The 17,646-nt window shown below is 46.9% G+C and overlaps 1 protein-coding gene and 1 non-coding gene across 3 annotated transcripts in view; one reads left to right on the top strand and one right to left on the bottom strand.

Annotated features, from left to right (window-relative positions):
• SACM1L (SAC1 like phosphatidylinositide phosphatase) overlaps positions 1–15,280 on the bottom strand; it is a 68,853-nt gene extending 53,573 nt beyond the window's left edge. The window contains exon 1 of one of the 2 annotated variants that reach the window (XM_008260486.4): positions 15,109–15,280. In XM_008260486.4, coding sequence (XP_008258708.1) covers positions 15,109–15,140 — 32 coding nt within the window. In that variant the 5' untranslated portion in view covers positions 15,141–15,280. The remainder of the gene's footprint in view (positions 1–15,108) is intronic. The other variant, XM_051851703.2, reaches the window with a different exon arrangement.
• A 288-nt stretch (positions 15,281–15,568) lies between these two features.
• On the top strand, positions 15,569–15,641 carry TRNAR-ACG (transfer RNA arginine (anticodon ACG)). Its single transcript has one exon. It is a non-coding gene; the product is annotated as a tRNA-Arg (tRNA).
• The last annotated feature ends 2,005 nt before the right edge of the window (positions 15,642–17,646 follow it).

Raw genomic sequence — 17,646 nt, 5'->3', positions numbered from 1 at the left:
CAACAGAACATACAGTGCTCAAGTCCCCTGGAGAATGAAAGAACACACCCTTAACACATCCACACACAAAAACACCTTCTCTTCACGGATGCAAGGAATGAGATCGTTAGCTCAACTGAACTTTTAGAGACCTAGTGTTCTAAGTGATGAAACTTAAAAAAATTATTAATAGAAAGTCACTAAATTTTATTCAACTGTCACTTTTTCTTTCTTTCTTTCTTTTTTTTTTTTTTGACAGGCAGTGTCGCTCCCCCTCTTCGTGGAGGAACGACACAGGACCCTGCGCTGTTCTTTCGTCTGCTCGGCCCTCCCCGGGTTTGCTGCTGGTTCTTCCCGGGTTGGCTACTGTCCCTTCCACCTCCGTGGAAGGGCGGTTCCCCCTGGCCACTTTCCCCACTTCCGCAGGGGAGCAGCACACCGCCGGCCGGCTCTCTCGGGGGCTGCACAGGTGTTCCTTCAGATAGATGTTCCTCTTAGATGTTCCTGGTGCATGCCGTCTCTCTCCTCCTTTATAGTCCTCCTCTGCCAATCCCAACTCGGCTGCCCACACGCCGAGTACGCTGCTCTCCTCCAATCAGGAGCAAGTCCTACAGTTTATTGGCTGAACTGGAGGCAGCTGTGTAGAAGCTGTTTTCTTCTCTCCCAGAGCCATATTGTGGGAGAGCAGATGCATAGAATAAGTCTTAATTCCAGTAACTTAGTCTAGTCCGAGTTGCTCCCAGTTGCTCCCCACAGGCAGAATGGACAGTGAGAGAAAGAGAGAGACAAGAGAGAAACTTTTTCTTATTTCTTAAACTACATCTAAGTAACAATGTTTCTGGACTCACAACGTCTATTTCAAACTCAATAGTAATTGTGCCAGCCTACCAAAGGATGGGATTTTCAAACTCCAGTATTCTAACTGGGGTAGAAAATCCTCAGGTTTTACTCTTACAAACCTAGTCTGATGCGGACCACCAGTGAGTCCCTGGACAACCCCCTGAACTTCCTGGCTCAGCTTTCGCTCTTGAAAAGAGATCACTGATAGGTTAGTGAACTTGTAAATTAAAGAATACACGTGAAATGATCACCACTAAGAAGAAAGCCACAAGGGGCCAGTGCTGTGGCACAGGTTATTCCTCCACCTGTGGCACTGGCATCCCATATGGGCACCGGTTCAAGTCCCACCTGCTACTCTTCCAATCCAGCTCTCTGCTGCAGCCTGGGAAAGCAGTAGAAGATGGCCCAAGTCCTTGGGCCCTGCACCCGCATGGGAGACCAGGAAGAAGCACCTGGCTCCTGGCTTTGGATCTGCATAGCTCCGGCTGTTGCGGCCATTCGGGGAGTGAACCAATGGAGGGAAGACCTTTCTCTCTGTCTCTCGCTCTTACTGTCTGTAACTCTACCTCTCAAATAAAATTAAAAAAAAAAAAAAAAAAAGGCAGAAGAAGTCGCAGCAAGCCATGAAATGGAAGTGTTATGATTACTGCTTTACTAAATGACCTCAGACTGCTAGGTGTTAACTAGTCTTACTCTTCCATTGCTTGGGCCTCTCGATCAAGCTCAGCTCCTCGTCAGCTACTTTAACCTGACATTAAGCTTCAGGCAAGCTCTGAGGAGGGCTAAACGCTGGTCCAGGGGCTTCATTTCATTTGTATAATTTTTTCACACTGCTCAGAAGCCTGCATTCTTTTTTTTTTTTTTTTAAGATTTATTGTATTTATTTGAAAAGCATAGTTAGAGAAAGATAAAGATAGAGATCTTCCATCTGCTGGTTCACTTCCCAAATGATGGCAACAGCAGGGGATGGGCCAGACCAAAGCCAAGAGCTTCATCTGAGTCGCCCACAGGACTACAGGGGCCCAAGCACTCGGGCAATCTTCTGCCACTTTCCCAGGCACATGAGCAGAGAGCTGGACTGGAAGTGGAGCATGCAAGATTTGAACAGGTGCCCACATAGGACGCTGGCATTGCAGGCTAAACCCACTATGCCTGCAACGCTGGCATGGACAAAGTTACCACAACTGATTTCTACCAATAAATGGTATATTACTTCTTCAGTAACTGAAGTTACTATTAATAAAATGATTATTCAACATGCAACCTCAGAAATAAAATTCTTCCACTCTTTTATACAGTGAACAAAACACAAAGCTTACATCTAAATAGCTAAGTAGCCAATAGAGAAATGCATACTGCTTACCCTCAACAGCTCACCCTTCTTAGACTACCAGCATCTACATAAATGCACTTAAACATCTCACCTGTAAAACTTCTGTAATGAAAACATTATTTGAATGAAATATATTAACTGAAAAGTGACACTTGCTTCCATTCATTGTACAAGTTTTGGTATATAACTTAGCAGGTATATTTTGGTCCATACAGTACTGTAAAAGCAGTATTTATACTTTTTTCTTTAAAGATTTACTTGAAAGACAGAATTAGAGGAAGTGACAGAGGGGGAAGAGAAAGATCTGTCTCCAATGCCAGAGCCCATATAGGAGTGCCAGTTCGAGTTCTGACTGCTCCTCTTCTGACCCAGCTCCCTGATAATCTGCCTGGGAAAGCAGTGGAAGACAGCTCAAGTTCTCGGAAGTGGAACAGCTGAGACTTGAACCAGTGCCCATATGGGATGCCTGAGCCACAGACAGCATAATCCTGGCCCCCAAATCCTCATCTTCTCAAGTAGGAAATCAGGAATGACTAGAACTGAGGAAAATCAGGAAACAGCAGTGAAAACATGCCGTTTAAAAATATGAAGTGGGGCCTGCGCTGTGGCACAGCAGGTTAAAAGCCCTGGCCTGAAGCTGCGACATCCCATATAGGCGCTAGTTTGAGTCCTGGCTGCTCCTCTTCCGATCCAGCTCTCTGCTATGGCCTGGGAAAGCAGTAGAAAATGGCCCAAGTCCTTGGGACCCTGCACCCATGTGAAACCTAGAAGAAGCTCCTGGCTTCGGATCGGCACAGCTCCAATGGCTGCAGCCATCTGGGGAGTAAACTAGCAGATAGAAGACCTCTCTGTCTCTACTTCACTCTGTAACTCTTTCAAATAAATAAAATAAATCTTTAAAAAAAATCAAAAATAAAAAAGAAATATGGGGTAAAGGGACCGGTGCTGTGGTGTAGCTTGTTAAACCACTGTCTGCAGCGCTGACATTCCATATGGGTATCGATTCAAGTCCCGACTGCTCCACTTCTGATCCAGCTCCCTACTCATGCACCTGGGAAAGCAGCAGAAGATGGCCCAAGTGCTTGGGCCCTGCACCCATGTAGGAGACCTGGAAGAATCTCCTGGCTTCAGCCTGGCACAACCCTGTTGAGGCCATTTGAGGAATGAACCAGTGGATGAAGACCTCTCTTTCTGTCTCTGCCTCTCCCTTTCTGTAACTGACTTCCAAAAAAAATAAATCTTTAAAAAAAAAAAAGAAATATGTATTATAGTAACAGAAGTTACTTAAAAAGCTCAAAGTAGACAACTCCAAGACAATGGGAACTGGGAATACAGAGGTACTCAATTATGAGCTTTGTGTACTGTCTACTTTTAAACCACATACATACATATGTATGGGTCTCAAAGTTTAAAATGTATTAAAATAATAGAATACAAAATAGGATTAATTGTGGATTACTAAAGTGTTCCAGCCCGAGGGCTTGGGGTCTTGATGAGACCCCCAGGGTAGTGCTGCCATCAGGCTATTCTGATAATATCACTGGAAACAGCATCCCTAAGCTTACGAAATGGAGCAAAAAAGGAGATGGCACTTGGTGCAGAGTTAGGATGTCCCTTGGGATGTCCGCATTCCACAGAGTCCCAGGTTCAAGTTCCAGCTATGCTTCCGCTCCCAACTCTACTTTTCTGTTAATTCAAACCCTGTGAGGCATCAAGTGATGGCCCACGTAATGGGTCACCAGTCACCACGGGAGAGACCCGGAGTTCTCAGCGCCCAGTTCCCAGCTGGCCCAGCCCTCACTGCTGTGTACACTCAGGTAGTAATCAGTGGGAGGCAAATTTCTCTACCTCTCACCTCTCTGCCTTTTGAAGAAGGAAAGAACATAAGAACAAATCAAAGAATTAGAATAATGAAAATATAAAGGAATACCAACTAATCAAAATGCTTTTTTAATTTTTTAATATTTATGATGTTCAGTGATAATTCAATACATGTATTCAATGTGTGATGATCAAACAAGGTTAGTTAGCACTTCCACCTCCTTAAACGCTTAAGAAATGGAGCTGGCGCTGTGGCGTAGTGCATAAAGCCCCAGCCTGCAGAGCTGGCATCCCATATGCGCGCTGGTTTGAGTCTCAGCTGCTCCACTTCCAATCCAGCTCGCTCGCTCGCTCTCTCTGCCTCTCCTCTGTGTAACACTTTCAAATAAATAAATAAATCTTTAAAAAAAATTTTAGGGGCCAGTGCTGTGGCATAGCAGGTTAAAGCCCCAGCCTGCAGTGCCCGCATCCTATATGGGCACCGGTTCAAGTCCTGGTTGCTCCACTTCCGATCCAGATCTGTACTATGGCCTAGGAGAGCAGTGGAAGATGGCCCAAGTCCATGGGGCCCCGCACCTACATAGGAGGCCTCGAAGAAGTTCCTGGCTCATGGCTTCCGATCAGCTCAGCTCTGTCTGTTCTGGTCATCTGGGGAGTGAACGAGTGGATGGAGGACCTCTCTTTCCCTTTCTCTCTCTCTCTGTAACTGTCTTTCAAGTAAATATGATAAAATAAATCTTTAAAAAAAAATTTTAAAAACTGCTTAATACTTAATAGCTATACATATCTGTAGGATACAGGGTGGTATTTCAATCAATGTATACAATGTATACCTATCCAATCAGGGTAGTGTGTCCCTCTCCTTCTCCTTACTTTGTTTGGAGCCTTTGAGCTCCTCTCTTCTATTTATTAAGAAACATGAGTATAATGGGTTATAAGGAACTATGGTCAGCCCACCTGCTGTAGAACACCAGCACTGACTCTTAATATCAGAGGTTGGTGCAATCTCCTGTTCTCCCTCACCTGACCTTTCAGCTAACCAACACATCTAAGGACAGTCATCCTAAATAATGACTCAGAATCCCACCCCACTAACCCTGACAGCGGGGAGTCATCCCAGCTCCTCACACTGCCTTGGCCGCTCCCTCTGACTTCTCAACACCCTTTAACTATAGCCTCAGCATCGACCTCAAGCACTTTTGTCTCACATAATTTTATGCTCTCTGGGGTTCATTTCAAAAGCTAGTGAAACTAACTTTAATTCTCTAACCTTTACAATAAAAGCAATCGAGTAGATATTCAGTGTTGTGATTTTCGCACGCATGCTTTTAACTTTATTTTCGCTTTGACTTCTTTACCAAACTTTCCAGACTGCAGACAAGGACTCTGCGCTTACTGCATTCTCCTTGGTGCTCCTCACACGAGGACAGACAGCACAAGTTCAATCACTTTTCTTAGGCAATAACGTTTGGTCAGCAAACACCTATATTAAGTTTTTTTTTTTTTAATAAGGTCCTTAGCTAATGTTTTCCTTGGCTCAGTGACAGAATAACAGTATTTTTAACACTGTTTCTCTTTTTCTTAGCTAAGAAAAGATCTTGACAGGTCAAATTTTCAATTGGGTTTGAAGAGAGAGAGGAGAGCAGCGTGTTCTGATTAGAAAGTTGGCAAAACATCTGAGCCATGTCCTGCTTGGAGTTTTTTCCAAACTTGATTAATCAAAGTCAACAGGCCATACTGAGTTTTCAAGGCAATAAACACATGGAAACTGAAGTGCTTTATACAACCAAAAGACTCAAAGATAACCAAAAACTATGCAAAATTCCTCTCCAATTGCAAAAAAGAAAAAAAAAAAAGTTCCTCAATTTCTGTTAGATCTCTCATTTCCATAAAATTTTGTCAATATTGCTTATTTTATGAACTAGGTTTTAGAAGACAAGAAGATGCCATGGGAGAGGATTCGCTGGTCATTAACTATGTTGCTGATAACAGATCTTTCAAGTTCAAAGTAATAGCATGTACTGAAAAAGGTGCTGGTCCTACAAACACCTCCTGGCAAGGTGGCCACAATGCAGCCAGCTAGTGACTCCCAGTGAGTAAGAATACTACTAAGTTCCTTTCAAGGCAAAGGGATACAGTATCAACCTAGAGTTCTGGTTTCTGTTAAAATCACATATATTCAGAAAGCTGAATTGGGGCTGGAGTTGTGCCCTGGAGAAAAAGCAGCCATCTGCAATGCCGGCATCCTACTGGGCCCCGGTTCGTGTCCCAGCTGCTCCACTTAACTCCTGGCTCCTGATTTCAGCCTGGCCCAGCCCCAGCCACTGCAGTCAACTGGGGAGTGAACCAGCGAATGGAAGCTCTCACTGTAACTCTAACTTTCAAATCAATAAATAAATCTTTAAAAATAAAAAGAGAATGTCATATCAAAGAAACACAATACTTACATAATGACTGCTTAGTGTTTTGACTATTTTCATTTGGTTAACTATTTTGTTTTTAAGGATTACTGCCCCTCTATGGGATAAAAAAGAAAAGCAATCACAGGACTAAAAGGTAAATTCAACAAAGGTGATTTTGGCTATTATAAATGCATTTCTTCTTATAGTCACCTTATTATAGTGTCCCAAAATAAACTTTTTCCCTAGTAACATTTATATACTTCAGGTAACTGACCTGTTCAAACTCCCATCAAAACACGAGACAAATTAACCCTCCTCAAAAATATTAGTTGCCAACTTCACACCCATTAAAATAGCTATCATCAAGAAAACGATGACAGTAAGTACCGGCAAAGATGTGGAAACATCAGAACCCTGGTGCTCTGCTTGTGGGAATGTAAAATGGTGCAGCTGCTATAGAAAAACAGCATGGCAACTCCTCAAACATTAAAAATAGAATTACCAAATGACCCAGTAATTCCACTTCTGAGTATATACTTAAAATCATTTAAAGCAAGGTCTCCTTAGAGGGTTGTATCTAGCTCTTTAGCTCAGGGGTGGCCTGTGGCGGTCTGAGGCCTGTGAAGTCATTTAGTCGGACCCTGACAAGGCAACCACAAGCAGGACTCAAAATTCAATACAGCAACAGCAGACAACTTTTTAAGGTGATCATCTTGTATGGTTTGCGAATGATGTTATAAATATCCCAGCGGCCCTCAGCAGAAGACAGGTTCCGTGCCCTTGCTTCAGGTGGCTGTATACCCACATTCACAGGAGCGTCAGCCCCAGCAGCCAAGAAATGGAAGCAACCTTAGCATCTAAACGATGAATGGAACAGCAAAATGTGGAATATGCCCTCATGGGCCACACATCAGCACTTGGACCGCATATATGACGGGTTCTGCCATACACCACAGGTGTGCAGTAGGCTGTAACAGCTAGATTTACGTAAGAACACTCCATAGTGCTTGCCTAGTGATGAAGTCCTCTAACACTGCAATTCCTGGGACTCTATTCCATAGTAAGGACACATGACTGTACATATAATGAAATACATGCATGCCACAGCATGGTTGAACCTGAAGACAATATGTTGAGTGACATCAACCATCACAAAAAGAAAAACACTATTATTCTGGGTATATAAAGGCACCTAACATAGTAAAATTCATACAGAGATTAAAATGGGGTTGCTAGGGACTGAGGAGATGCAGAAACCGAGAATTGTTTACTGGGTACAGAATTTTAGTTTTGCAAGATAGAATACGGGAGATGGAAGGTAGTAATGACTTTACCACAATGGAATGCACTTAATGCCACTGAAAACGGTTAAACAGTAAATTTTATGTGTTGTTAAAAATTTATTTGTTCATTTGAGAGAGAGGGAGGCAGGGAGGCAGACAGGGAGAGAGAATTCCTATCTGCTGGTTCACTACCCAAATGCCATTAAGTGCCAGGGTTGAAGCCAGGACCAAGGAATTCAAACCAGATATCCGAGGCGAGTAGCAGGAATCCAACTACTTGAGCCATCAGCACTGCCTTCCAAGGTCTGCACTGTAGGAAACTGGAGTCAGGAGCTGGAGCCAGAAATTGAAGCCAGGAATTCGAATGTTGAATGTAGGTGTCCCAACCACTAGGCTGCCTGCCCGACCCTGTTAGGTGTATTTTACCACAATTAAAAAAGTAGTAAGAGGCTGGTGCTGTGGTGTACCAGATAAAGCCGCCTCCTGCAGTGCCAGCATCCTATATGGACACCAGTTCAAGTTCTGGCTGCTCTACTTCTGATCCAGCTCCCCGCTAATGCACCTGGGAAAGCAGCAAAAGATGGTTCTAGTCCTTGGACCCCTGCACCCACATGGTAGACCCAGAAGAAACTCCTGGTTCCTGGCTTCGGAATGGCCCAGCTCTAGCTGTTGCAGCCATCTGGGGAGTGAGCCAGCGGATGGAGGATCTCTCTTTCTCTCTCTGGCTCTTAAAAAGATTTTATTTATTTGTTTGAGAGGTAGAGTTACAGACAGCGAGAGTCAGAGACAGAGAAAGATTTTCCATTCGCTGGTTCAGTCTCTAAACAGCCATAACAGTCGAGGCTGAGCCAATCCAGAGTCAGGAGCTTCTTTGGGGTTTCCCACACGGGTGCAGGGGCCCAAGCACCTGGGTCATCTTTCACTGCTTTCCCAGGCCATAGCAGAGAGCTGGATCAGAAGAGAACAGCCAGGACTAGAACCAGTCCCATATGGGATGCCAGCACCACAGGTGGAGCATTAACCTACTGCGCCACAGTGCCAGTTCCAATAAACCTTTTTTTTTTTAAAGTTACCACTTGTATAGGAACATGGGGATTGTCATGTAATAAAACTGTTTCAAGAGCAAGAACATAATTTACTCAAAAATTATGGGGAGCATTTGGCACAGCGGTTCAAACACTGTTTGATAAATCCATATGCCACATCTGAGTGTCAGGATACAGCACTGCCTGTCACCCACGTGAGACCCACACTAAGCTCTGGGCTGCTGACATCTGAGGATGCTCACTCATCCTCCCCTCAAGGTCCAGCAGCGTCTCCCTCACCGGGCCCCTCTGAGTGCCTCTTGTACAGCTTAGGTCCATCAGCGGCACGACCCAAACCCAAAACTAGCTGGTATCTCTAGGAAGCCAATTCACTTCAACTCCATCTTCTTCCCAAAAACCCTGATGTCCCAGTACTTCCTATTTCCTGCACACTCTAAAACCGCTCCAACAACTAGACTCCTTCCTAGGACCCTGTCTAGCCCCCACCTACTCTTCAATTCTAATCCACACTGTCCAGAGCCCCAGGCCTCCAAAGGCAGCATTCTATAGCACATGTGGGTCCTAGCTCAGCTGTACCCGGCCCTAAGGTACCTTTTAGAGTATGGAAGAACTACCAGAACTACTGGTCAAATCTGCAGATTCCCAGGCGCCACGTCCAGAGATTTTTACTCAGGTGGCCTAAGGCGGTACCCCGGAATATGCATTTAGCCTGGCACTAACCCACCTCTCTAGGCTGAATGCACACCTAACTAATGTTTCAGTCACACACTTGTACCACCTATGCCCATATTCATGAGGCTACTCTTAGCTGCCCCACATGGTGCCCGCCACAGACACCTGTGTTGGTAAGCTCTGTTCACTGTATGGGACAGATTCCATATGCCTTCAACAGAAAGTAGCCTGACTTGTATCTGTCCCAAATGGTCTCACAATTAGGGGACGCTTTAAGAAAGGCAACTGCCTGACAGAGAAATGCTATTTCTTCAGAGGCAAGCTGCAGCCTGATTCAGTACTAAAAGGATTCCCTGCCTCACGCTTAGTTTCAGCTGACTTTTTAAAAAGGAAAAAAAGGAACCAAAAAATGCTTTCAATGTTTCCAATAACACAGTTCTATTTTTATTGTTTTGCAATTTCAAATTTATCATTGCCTGACATTGTCTATGCTTACACAAATCATTTTAAAGCAAAAAGCAGTTGCAACATAGAATATTTGAAACTGCCCATGGAAATGGGGGCCGACGCTGTGGCACGGTAGGTTAAGCATCCAACTGTGGCACCGGCATCCCATTCAGGCACCGGTTTCAGTCCTGGCTGCTCCACTCCCTGCTGATGGCCTGGGAGAGCAATGGAATATGGCCCAAGTGCTTGGGCCCCTGCACCCTCCTGGCAGACCCAGAAGAAGCTCCTGGCTTCAAATCAGCACAGCACTGGCTGTTGCTGCTATTTGGGGAGTGAACCAGCCGATGGACGGTATCTCTGTCTGTAACTTTGTCTCTCAAGTAAATAAATAAATCTTAAAAAAAAAAAAAAAAGTACTGCCTGGAAGTTTAAAAAGTATCAATTTTAGTTTTTGTTTTTTTTTTTTTTTAAACACACAGAGAAAGGAGAGGCAAAGAGAGAGTCTTCCATCTGATGGTTCACTCCCCAATTGGCCTCAATGGCTAGAGCTGTGCTGGTCTGAAGCCAGGAGCTTCCTCCAGTCTCCCCCATAGGTGCAGGGGCCCAAAAACTTGGGCCATCTTCTGCTCTCCCAGGCCACAGTAGAGAGCTGGATTGGACAAGGAGCAGCCGGGACCCGAACCGGTGCCCATAGAGGATGCCGGCGCTTCAGGTCAGGGCATTAACCCACTGCGCTACAGCACCGGCCCCAAAAATTATCGATTTTAAATTGTAAACACCTTGATATTGACAATCTGTTTCCTATATTAAAAATTCTATATGGACACATCAACTATTTTCAGTTGTAAGTAACTCAATTTTGCACATGACATGTCCAAAGACTAAGGCAAGAGCAAAGTGGTAAGAGGGGAAAAAAGCAATCTGAATAACACAGTGTAACGGAAAGAGCACCAAACTCTCCACTGTGTTCCAAGGTCAGCTATCAATGGCCTGACTGGCCGAGGACCTCACAGAAGCAGTGGGGAGACAACTAATGTGCGTGAGATTACTTAAGCTGCTGCTTTTTTGACCCCCAAATCGCGCTGATGTTGAGCGCTGGCAGTGGTCCGCAGGGAAGAGTTCTTTCCATTTACTGGGAAGGTTCACGGAGGAGCACCAGGGGCCGAGGACTGGAGAATGGCATCACCGTACAGGGTTTCTAACACATTCTCAACCTTGGCAACCTGATTGGTGAACGCAAAACAGACACAACGATGCCATCCCTTCCAGGTGGCCACTGCTCATTCTCCCCTTCACTCCTGCTGTCCATCGCACAGCAAAGCCTCGGGAAAGCAATCCTAAGAGACAGATGTGCAGATCACACGCACATTTGGTAACCAATCCCTGTGAGAGTTACTTCCTTGTGTTTGGCGTTAAAGACTGCTAGGGAAGCTCAGCAAGGGGAAAGGTACGGGAAGAAACGGCTTTGCAGAGAAGGGCTCTGAGAATCGTCCTGGGGACTTCATCTACATGCATTCAAACCTCAAATAATTCTCATTTTACATGTGAGAAACTAACTTAGAGAGGTTAAGTACCATGCCCATTCAAAGAAAGCATCAAGGTTAAGATTTAAATCCAAGTCTATTCTGACTAAAAAAACGGGGGATATTCTACAGCTCCACCACGGATGTGATTAGCATATAAAGATGCAAAGAGGAAGAAAGCACTCTCACAGAAGGATCAAAATAAACCCAAGCTTGAAGCTAGAAGAAGGTAAGCCAAGTATGGCAGTAGGGGAAAAACATTGGGAAATAAAACATATGTTTAACATGAAGTTAGGGGGGTAGATTATGAAGATGCTGGAATATGGATGGCTAAGAAATGTGGTCTTGATCTCACAGGTCAATACAGAATTGGAAATTATGAGCAGCCAAATAGAGAATGAAACCAGGACATTAAGAAGGTGAATTTTAGGGGCCGGCGCTGTGGCGCAGCGGGTTAATGCCCTGGCCTGAAGCGCCGGCATCCCATATGTGCACCAGTTCTAGTCCTGGCTGCTCCACTTCCGAACCAGCTCTCTGCTATGGCCTGGGAAAGCAGAAGATGGCCCAAGTCCTTGGGCCCCTGCACCCACGTGGGAGACCAGGAGGAAGCTCCTGGTTCCTGGCTCTGGATCGGTGCAGCTCCGGCCATTGCGGCCAACTGGGGAGTGAACCAGTGGATGGAAGACCTCTCTGTGTAACTCTGCCTTTCAAATAAATAAATAAATCTTAAAAAAAAAAAAAAAAAAGGTGAACTTTAGCAGGACAGACATGGACTAGAGAAAACATATGGCAAAATGCAGAGCTATTATTTAAAATCCCAAGCACTCGAACTTGTAAATAAATCCCGCAGCAATACTTAGATGGAAGGACAAACAGCTGGGGCTGAACCAGGCCAAAGCCAGGAGCCAGAAACTCGATTCGGATTTCTCACACGGATGCACATGCAGCAGGAGGTGTATCTGGGAGCAAGGCGAGGACTCCAATCCAGGCACTGGGATATGGGCTGCGAGCATTCCAAGAAGCCTAATCTTAATGCTACACCAAATGCCCACTCTGCAATACTTTTGTAACAAAATAATCAAACTACCTCTTGTATACAGATGGATGGCTCTTTTTTTATTTCAAAGACTACAAACAGAGGTCTTCCATCCACTAGTTCACTTCCCAAATGGCTGCACTGGAGGGGCTGGGCCAGGCCAAAGCTCCATCTGGGTCTTCCATGTAGATGGCAGAGGTGCACACACTTCGGCCATTTTCCATTGCTTTCCCAGCTCATTAGCAGGATCAGAAACAAAGCAGCCAGGACTTGAACCAGTACTGATACAGGATGCCCCGTGTCTGTCCACTCACCTCCTCCCACCGGTGGTTCTTGAAACACAACTCCTGGCACTGTTTAAGATTTACTTATTTATTTGAAAGGCAGAGTTACAGGAAGAGGAAGGGGAGGGGAGGGGGCAATCCTCCAACCACAGGTTCATTCCCCAAATGGCCTTGCGGAGAAGCCAGGAGCCTGATTCCATCTGGGTCTCCCACACGGGTGGCAGGGGGCCCAGTACTCGGTCATCTGCTGCTGCTTTCCCAGGAGCACTAACAGGGAGCTGGATCAGAAGTGTAACACGAACCCAGCACATGGGATGAGGGCAGCCTAACCTGCTGTACCACAGGCTGGGTCTCTCCAGGCAGGCTTTTAAAACGGCTCCTGGGGCAAGCGATTAGCCTAGCTGAGAAATCCCTGTCCCACGTGGGAGTGCCTGGGTCTGGGTCCCAGCTCCAGCTTCCTGCTACTGCAGACCCTGCAGGCAGTGCTGATGGCTCAGTGACTGGGTTCCTGCCACCCATGTGGGAAATGTGAACTCTGTCCAGTCTCCCAGTCTAGCCACAGCCATTCTGGGCATTACGGGAGTGTTATCAGCGGATCAGAGAGCTACGTCTCTCCGTCTAATGAATAACTAAACAGTTACCATGTCCTACCAACTTTTAAGTGGGTCAGAAACCAACTCCACTTCCAAATGTAACCAAAAAAGAGACTTCGTAAGTCAGAGGTGGCGATTTAAAACCTCAAACAGCCTCTGAGCAGGAAGGCCCAAAAGAAGGAATGAAAACACAGATTCCAACTTACAAGCCTGTGGGTAAAGAAAAACTAAGTTCCAGCTTCACACTACAGAAGCACTAACCCCCACCCCAACACCCCTCACCCCAGGGGAAATCAGACTGACAAATCAGCAAATGACTTTCTCATGACCCTAGATTAATGGTGTTCACTCAAATTTATAGTTTCCATATCACACACACACACACACACACACAGGCACCACTGTAACCACTTAAATTCCCTTCTCTTTTACGGCTGCAGAGGGTTTTGTTTTGGGGATGTGGCGAACTTTAGCACCTAAGCAGCTCAAAAACAACCATCATACTTCTCAAGTTTTCCATCCTATTCCATCTCCAACCAGAAAACTCACTCCTCTGCAGTAACCTGAGGCGCCAGCCCGCTTAAACACACGTAGATCCGCTGAAAGATCACATGCAACCCTTCAGCGCCTATCGCGCACAGCCCAGGGAACACTGGCCCAGCTGTAGCCAACTCTGCCAGCCACAAGGGGAACGGATCAATCACCTTGCAAAGGCAAACTGCAGAGGGAAGGCACGCGCAGAGGCAACTGGCCCAAGTGCACAGCTGGGGTGTCCAGAGAACTGCAGACAACAGAAGGGACAAAGGGGGTGAACCAGTGGATGGCAGAGAGGTCACCATTTCGTGACCTCTCTCCCAATTCTGTCCCCTCAGGTCACACCGAACCTTCCAGAAAGTTATTAGCGGGCTTGCGGTTCTGGGGAGCATCAGGAAGCGCTCCAGACCACATTCTGCTGTCCTCATTTTCCCACAGAGGAAATGGGATCCCTATGCCTCAGTACCAAGGTATTTCCACTTTCTATAGAGACCAACAAGGTGCTTAAAATTCCATTTGATTCTGCTGCCAAGACATCCCCGGGCTAAGGCCATCAGACTTCCCAACAGGCTAGAGGGAAAGCATTCAAGGCAAGTGCAGCTGCTGGGCGAAGGTTCACACGGAGGGAAACCAATGTGTTGCTATTTCAACAGGACAAGCCAACGCTCCAATAACCGGAGCCTCGCTCTCAAAGCCTCAGGCACTCGGTTTCAGCGAAAGGTCAGCAGCCTCTCGCTGTCGACATCGACTTAAGAACCTGCTCTGCGGCGCAGCTGTATACAACTTAAACGAAATTCCGCCCAGACCTTGAGAGTACTGACTGCACTTCCAACTTTTTCTGCACCTGTAAAGACTGGTCAGGCAGGCTTCCATGTCCAGACTGGAAGCAAGAAATGGGTTTGCTGTTGTCGTTGTTGTTGCGTGTGTGTGGATTCTAAATGCTGTGACAGGCCCATTGAATACGAGAAAGCTTGTGTTTTTTTTTCTGCAAACCGTACGCATAAAGCAAACAAATTAAAAACCCCCGGGGAGATGCGTGCCCTGAAGGGGCTGCATCACAACGCCGACCCGGCTCGCCGGAGGCCAGCCTGCAGCTTCGCTCGCCTGCCGCGGGCGCCGAGGCCGAGCCGGGCGGAGAAAGCCCTGTGGCGACCCGGGCGGGGCCTCTGGCCAGCCGAGGCGGGGAGTGCGAGCAGCTCCCGCAGCCGCCCCGCCGCCTCCGGACTCGGGACCCCTCCCCAAGGCCGGCGGCCCCGCACCTGCCGTCCCGCCCGCCACCCCTTTCTGTCAACCGCCTTTGGCCCTCTGGACTCACAGCTTCAGCTGCTCGTAGGTCGTCGCCGCCATCCTGCACTACCACCGCCTTCCTCCTCTCTCTGTCCGCCCCGCCCCGTGCCGCCACCTCGGCTACAGCGCTACCGGTCACCCGGGCTAGGCGGCCGCAGCGCCGGGCCTCGTCCCACCCCTTTCCCCGCCCCCTGCGAGAAAGAACGGAAGCGAACGGGAGGCGGCTGCGGACAAACTAGTGCGCCTGCTAAGAAATGCGAAAGGCGCTGTCGCCGCCGCGGATTGGAGCACGCTAAAGAGCGCCGTGACGTCGCCGCCGCGGATTGGTGAGGCGCGTTTACGGGAGACGGGACTCCGCCCAGGAGCTGTGGGCCTGCGCCATGACGCCCGGCGCAAGGGCTGGAACGCAGGGGCCGGGTTGGTGTCGCAAGCCTGTCGGAACTGTGTAGGGGGTGATCAGCCGTCGCAGTGAGCCCTCATCTAGCACGGGGCCAGTGGCGCAATGGATAACGCGTCTGACTACGGATCAGAAGATTCTAGGTTCGACTCCTGGCTGGCTCGCGGCGTGGCTTTTTTTCCTTTAACCCGTATTCGGGGTTGAGACGTGTCTAGGGGCCTCTTGGGAAACCATCGTGACTACAATGTGAGGATTAAGCGTCCTTTACCGCGTGGGTTTCTAAGTTGCACCTGGAACCCGGAGTCCTCAGGTGGCATGCCACGACACGTCTCCTTTGGGGTCCGCGGAGGCTCGGAGCGGGCGGACCTGACCCCCGAATTCCGCCGGCCTCGGACCCTCTTGGGGTGCACTGGACACCTCCGGCTTTGGGTTGGCAATGTGGGTGGTTGCTAGGGTTTTTTTTTTTTTTTAATGATGCTGTGATGAATTCTTTCTGCCTTATCAATCTCTGTGATCACGTGGACATTTTAAAAGATTCATTTCATGCACGTTTTTAAGACTTATGGTGTTTATTTTCAAATAAGTGCCCTCCAAAAAAGTAGGTTAATACACACTCCTACTGATTCCACGCCTAGTAAACAACACTAGAAATATGCAAAGATATATATAAATAATATAGATATAAATAACTTCTTTGCAATTTTTATAATTGAATAACGGAACTTTCTTTCACTTTTTTTTTTTTGCTTTATGTGTTTCTTCTGATGTATTCGGCTTTTTTCTACAAATTTAACTTAATATATTAAGGATATTAATTCTTTTGCTATGTAAACACATTGAAGTTTTTTTCCAGTTTATCATTTACTTTTCCTTGTTTAACATTTTTAAACCTACAGTAATTTTTTTATATTCAGTTTACTTATGTTTTGTTTTCTCCTATTAGATATGAGTTTTTCAAATTATTTTGTTTTCTCCATTTACTTTCTTCTATGCGTAATTTATTTTGATCATTTGATGTAAAGATCAGTTAAATCTTAAAAGCTGTCACATTTATCGAGCAGTTAGGTCATGCCAGGCACTGGGTTAAGTCCTGTATTTGGGCAAATCAGTGGACGGATTTCTCTCTTCTTCTCTTTCTGTAATCCTGACTTTGAAATAAATAAATCTTTAAAACAGAAAAGGTGTCTGAAACTCCAGGGATATTCTTTCATTTCCACCCAAAAAAGAAAGGTTTGTCAGAATCTGCAGTAGGCTAAATAGTGCCCCACCCGTCCGCGTCCTAATCCCTGAGACCTGTGAGCATCTCACCCTGTAAGAAAGGGGCTTTGTGGGTGGGATTAGAGGATGAGAACGGGGGATTATTCTGGATTCTCTGGATGAGCCCAGCGTAAAGCACAAAGGATTCCAGAGAGGGGGCAGCATGGGAGATGTGACAGCCGCGCGGCGCCTTTGTGGAAAGGGGTAAAGGGGGCTGTTCCCCTAGTGCCTGGGCTGACAACCTTGATGGCCCGCGGACTCCCTTCCCTGGGACCCCGAGATGATTGTTGTTCCAGCGCCGAGTGTGTGGCAGTTTCCTAGAGCTGCTACAGGAAACCAATGCAGACACAACAGTGCGTGGTGGTAAACTCCTCGTGGCTTCAAGATGACTCTCGTCTTGACTGTAGGGTTAATACGTAATCTACTGCAAGGCGAGTTAGGGCCCCACCACGTCTCCCGGCAGGCAGAGAGGGTGTGAGTGGAGACAGCCTGCTCTGGGCGGGCCTGGTGTGGGATCCTAGCTCCCCTGGGGACAGAGTACTCCCTGTGTGCAGGGCCACTTGTACAAACAGGGGTGACACCTGGGTAAGCACCCAGACTCAGCTGTGGCTCTCGCTACTGCTTCATTCTGGCCCTCAGAGCCAAACCAGGTGTGTCCACCGCATCAGCCCCAGTGGCTCCTGTGCCGGAGGTCAACTCTGGACTGCTCCTGATGGGGTCATCTCCAGGGTGCCAGGTTGGGAGCCTGGCCCTGGCAGGAGGATTCCCATCACAGAGCTCTTCAAGTGCGCCTGTCGGGCTTCTACGCTGTTACCCAGAACGCTGCTTTACCAGCGCACCAGAGGCTTTCTTTTTCCTGAGTACATTAAAAACAAATTTTTAAAATGTATTTATCTATTTGCAAGGCAGAGA

This window comes from Oryctolagus cuniculus, chromosome 10 (genome assembly GCF_964237555.1).
Source record: "Oryctolagus cuniculus chromosome 10, mOryCun1.1, whole genome shotgun sequence".
NCBI lineage: Eukaryota > Metazoa > Chordata > Mammalia > Lagomorpha > Leporidae > Oryctolagus > Oryctolagus cuniculus.
This window is presented reverse-complemented; position numbering and strand designations above follow the sequence as displayed.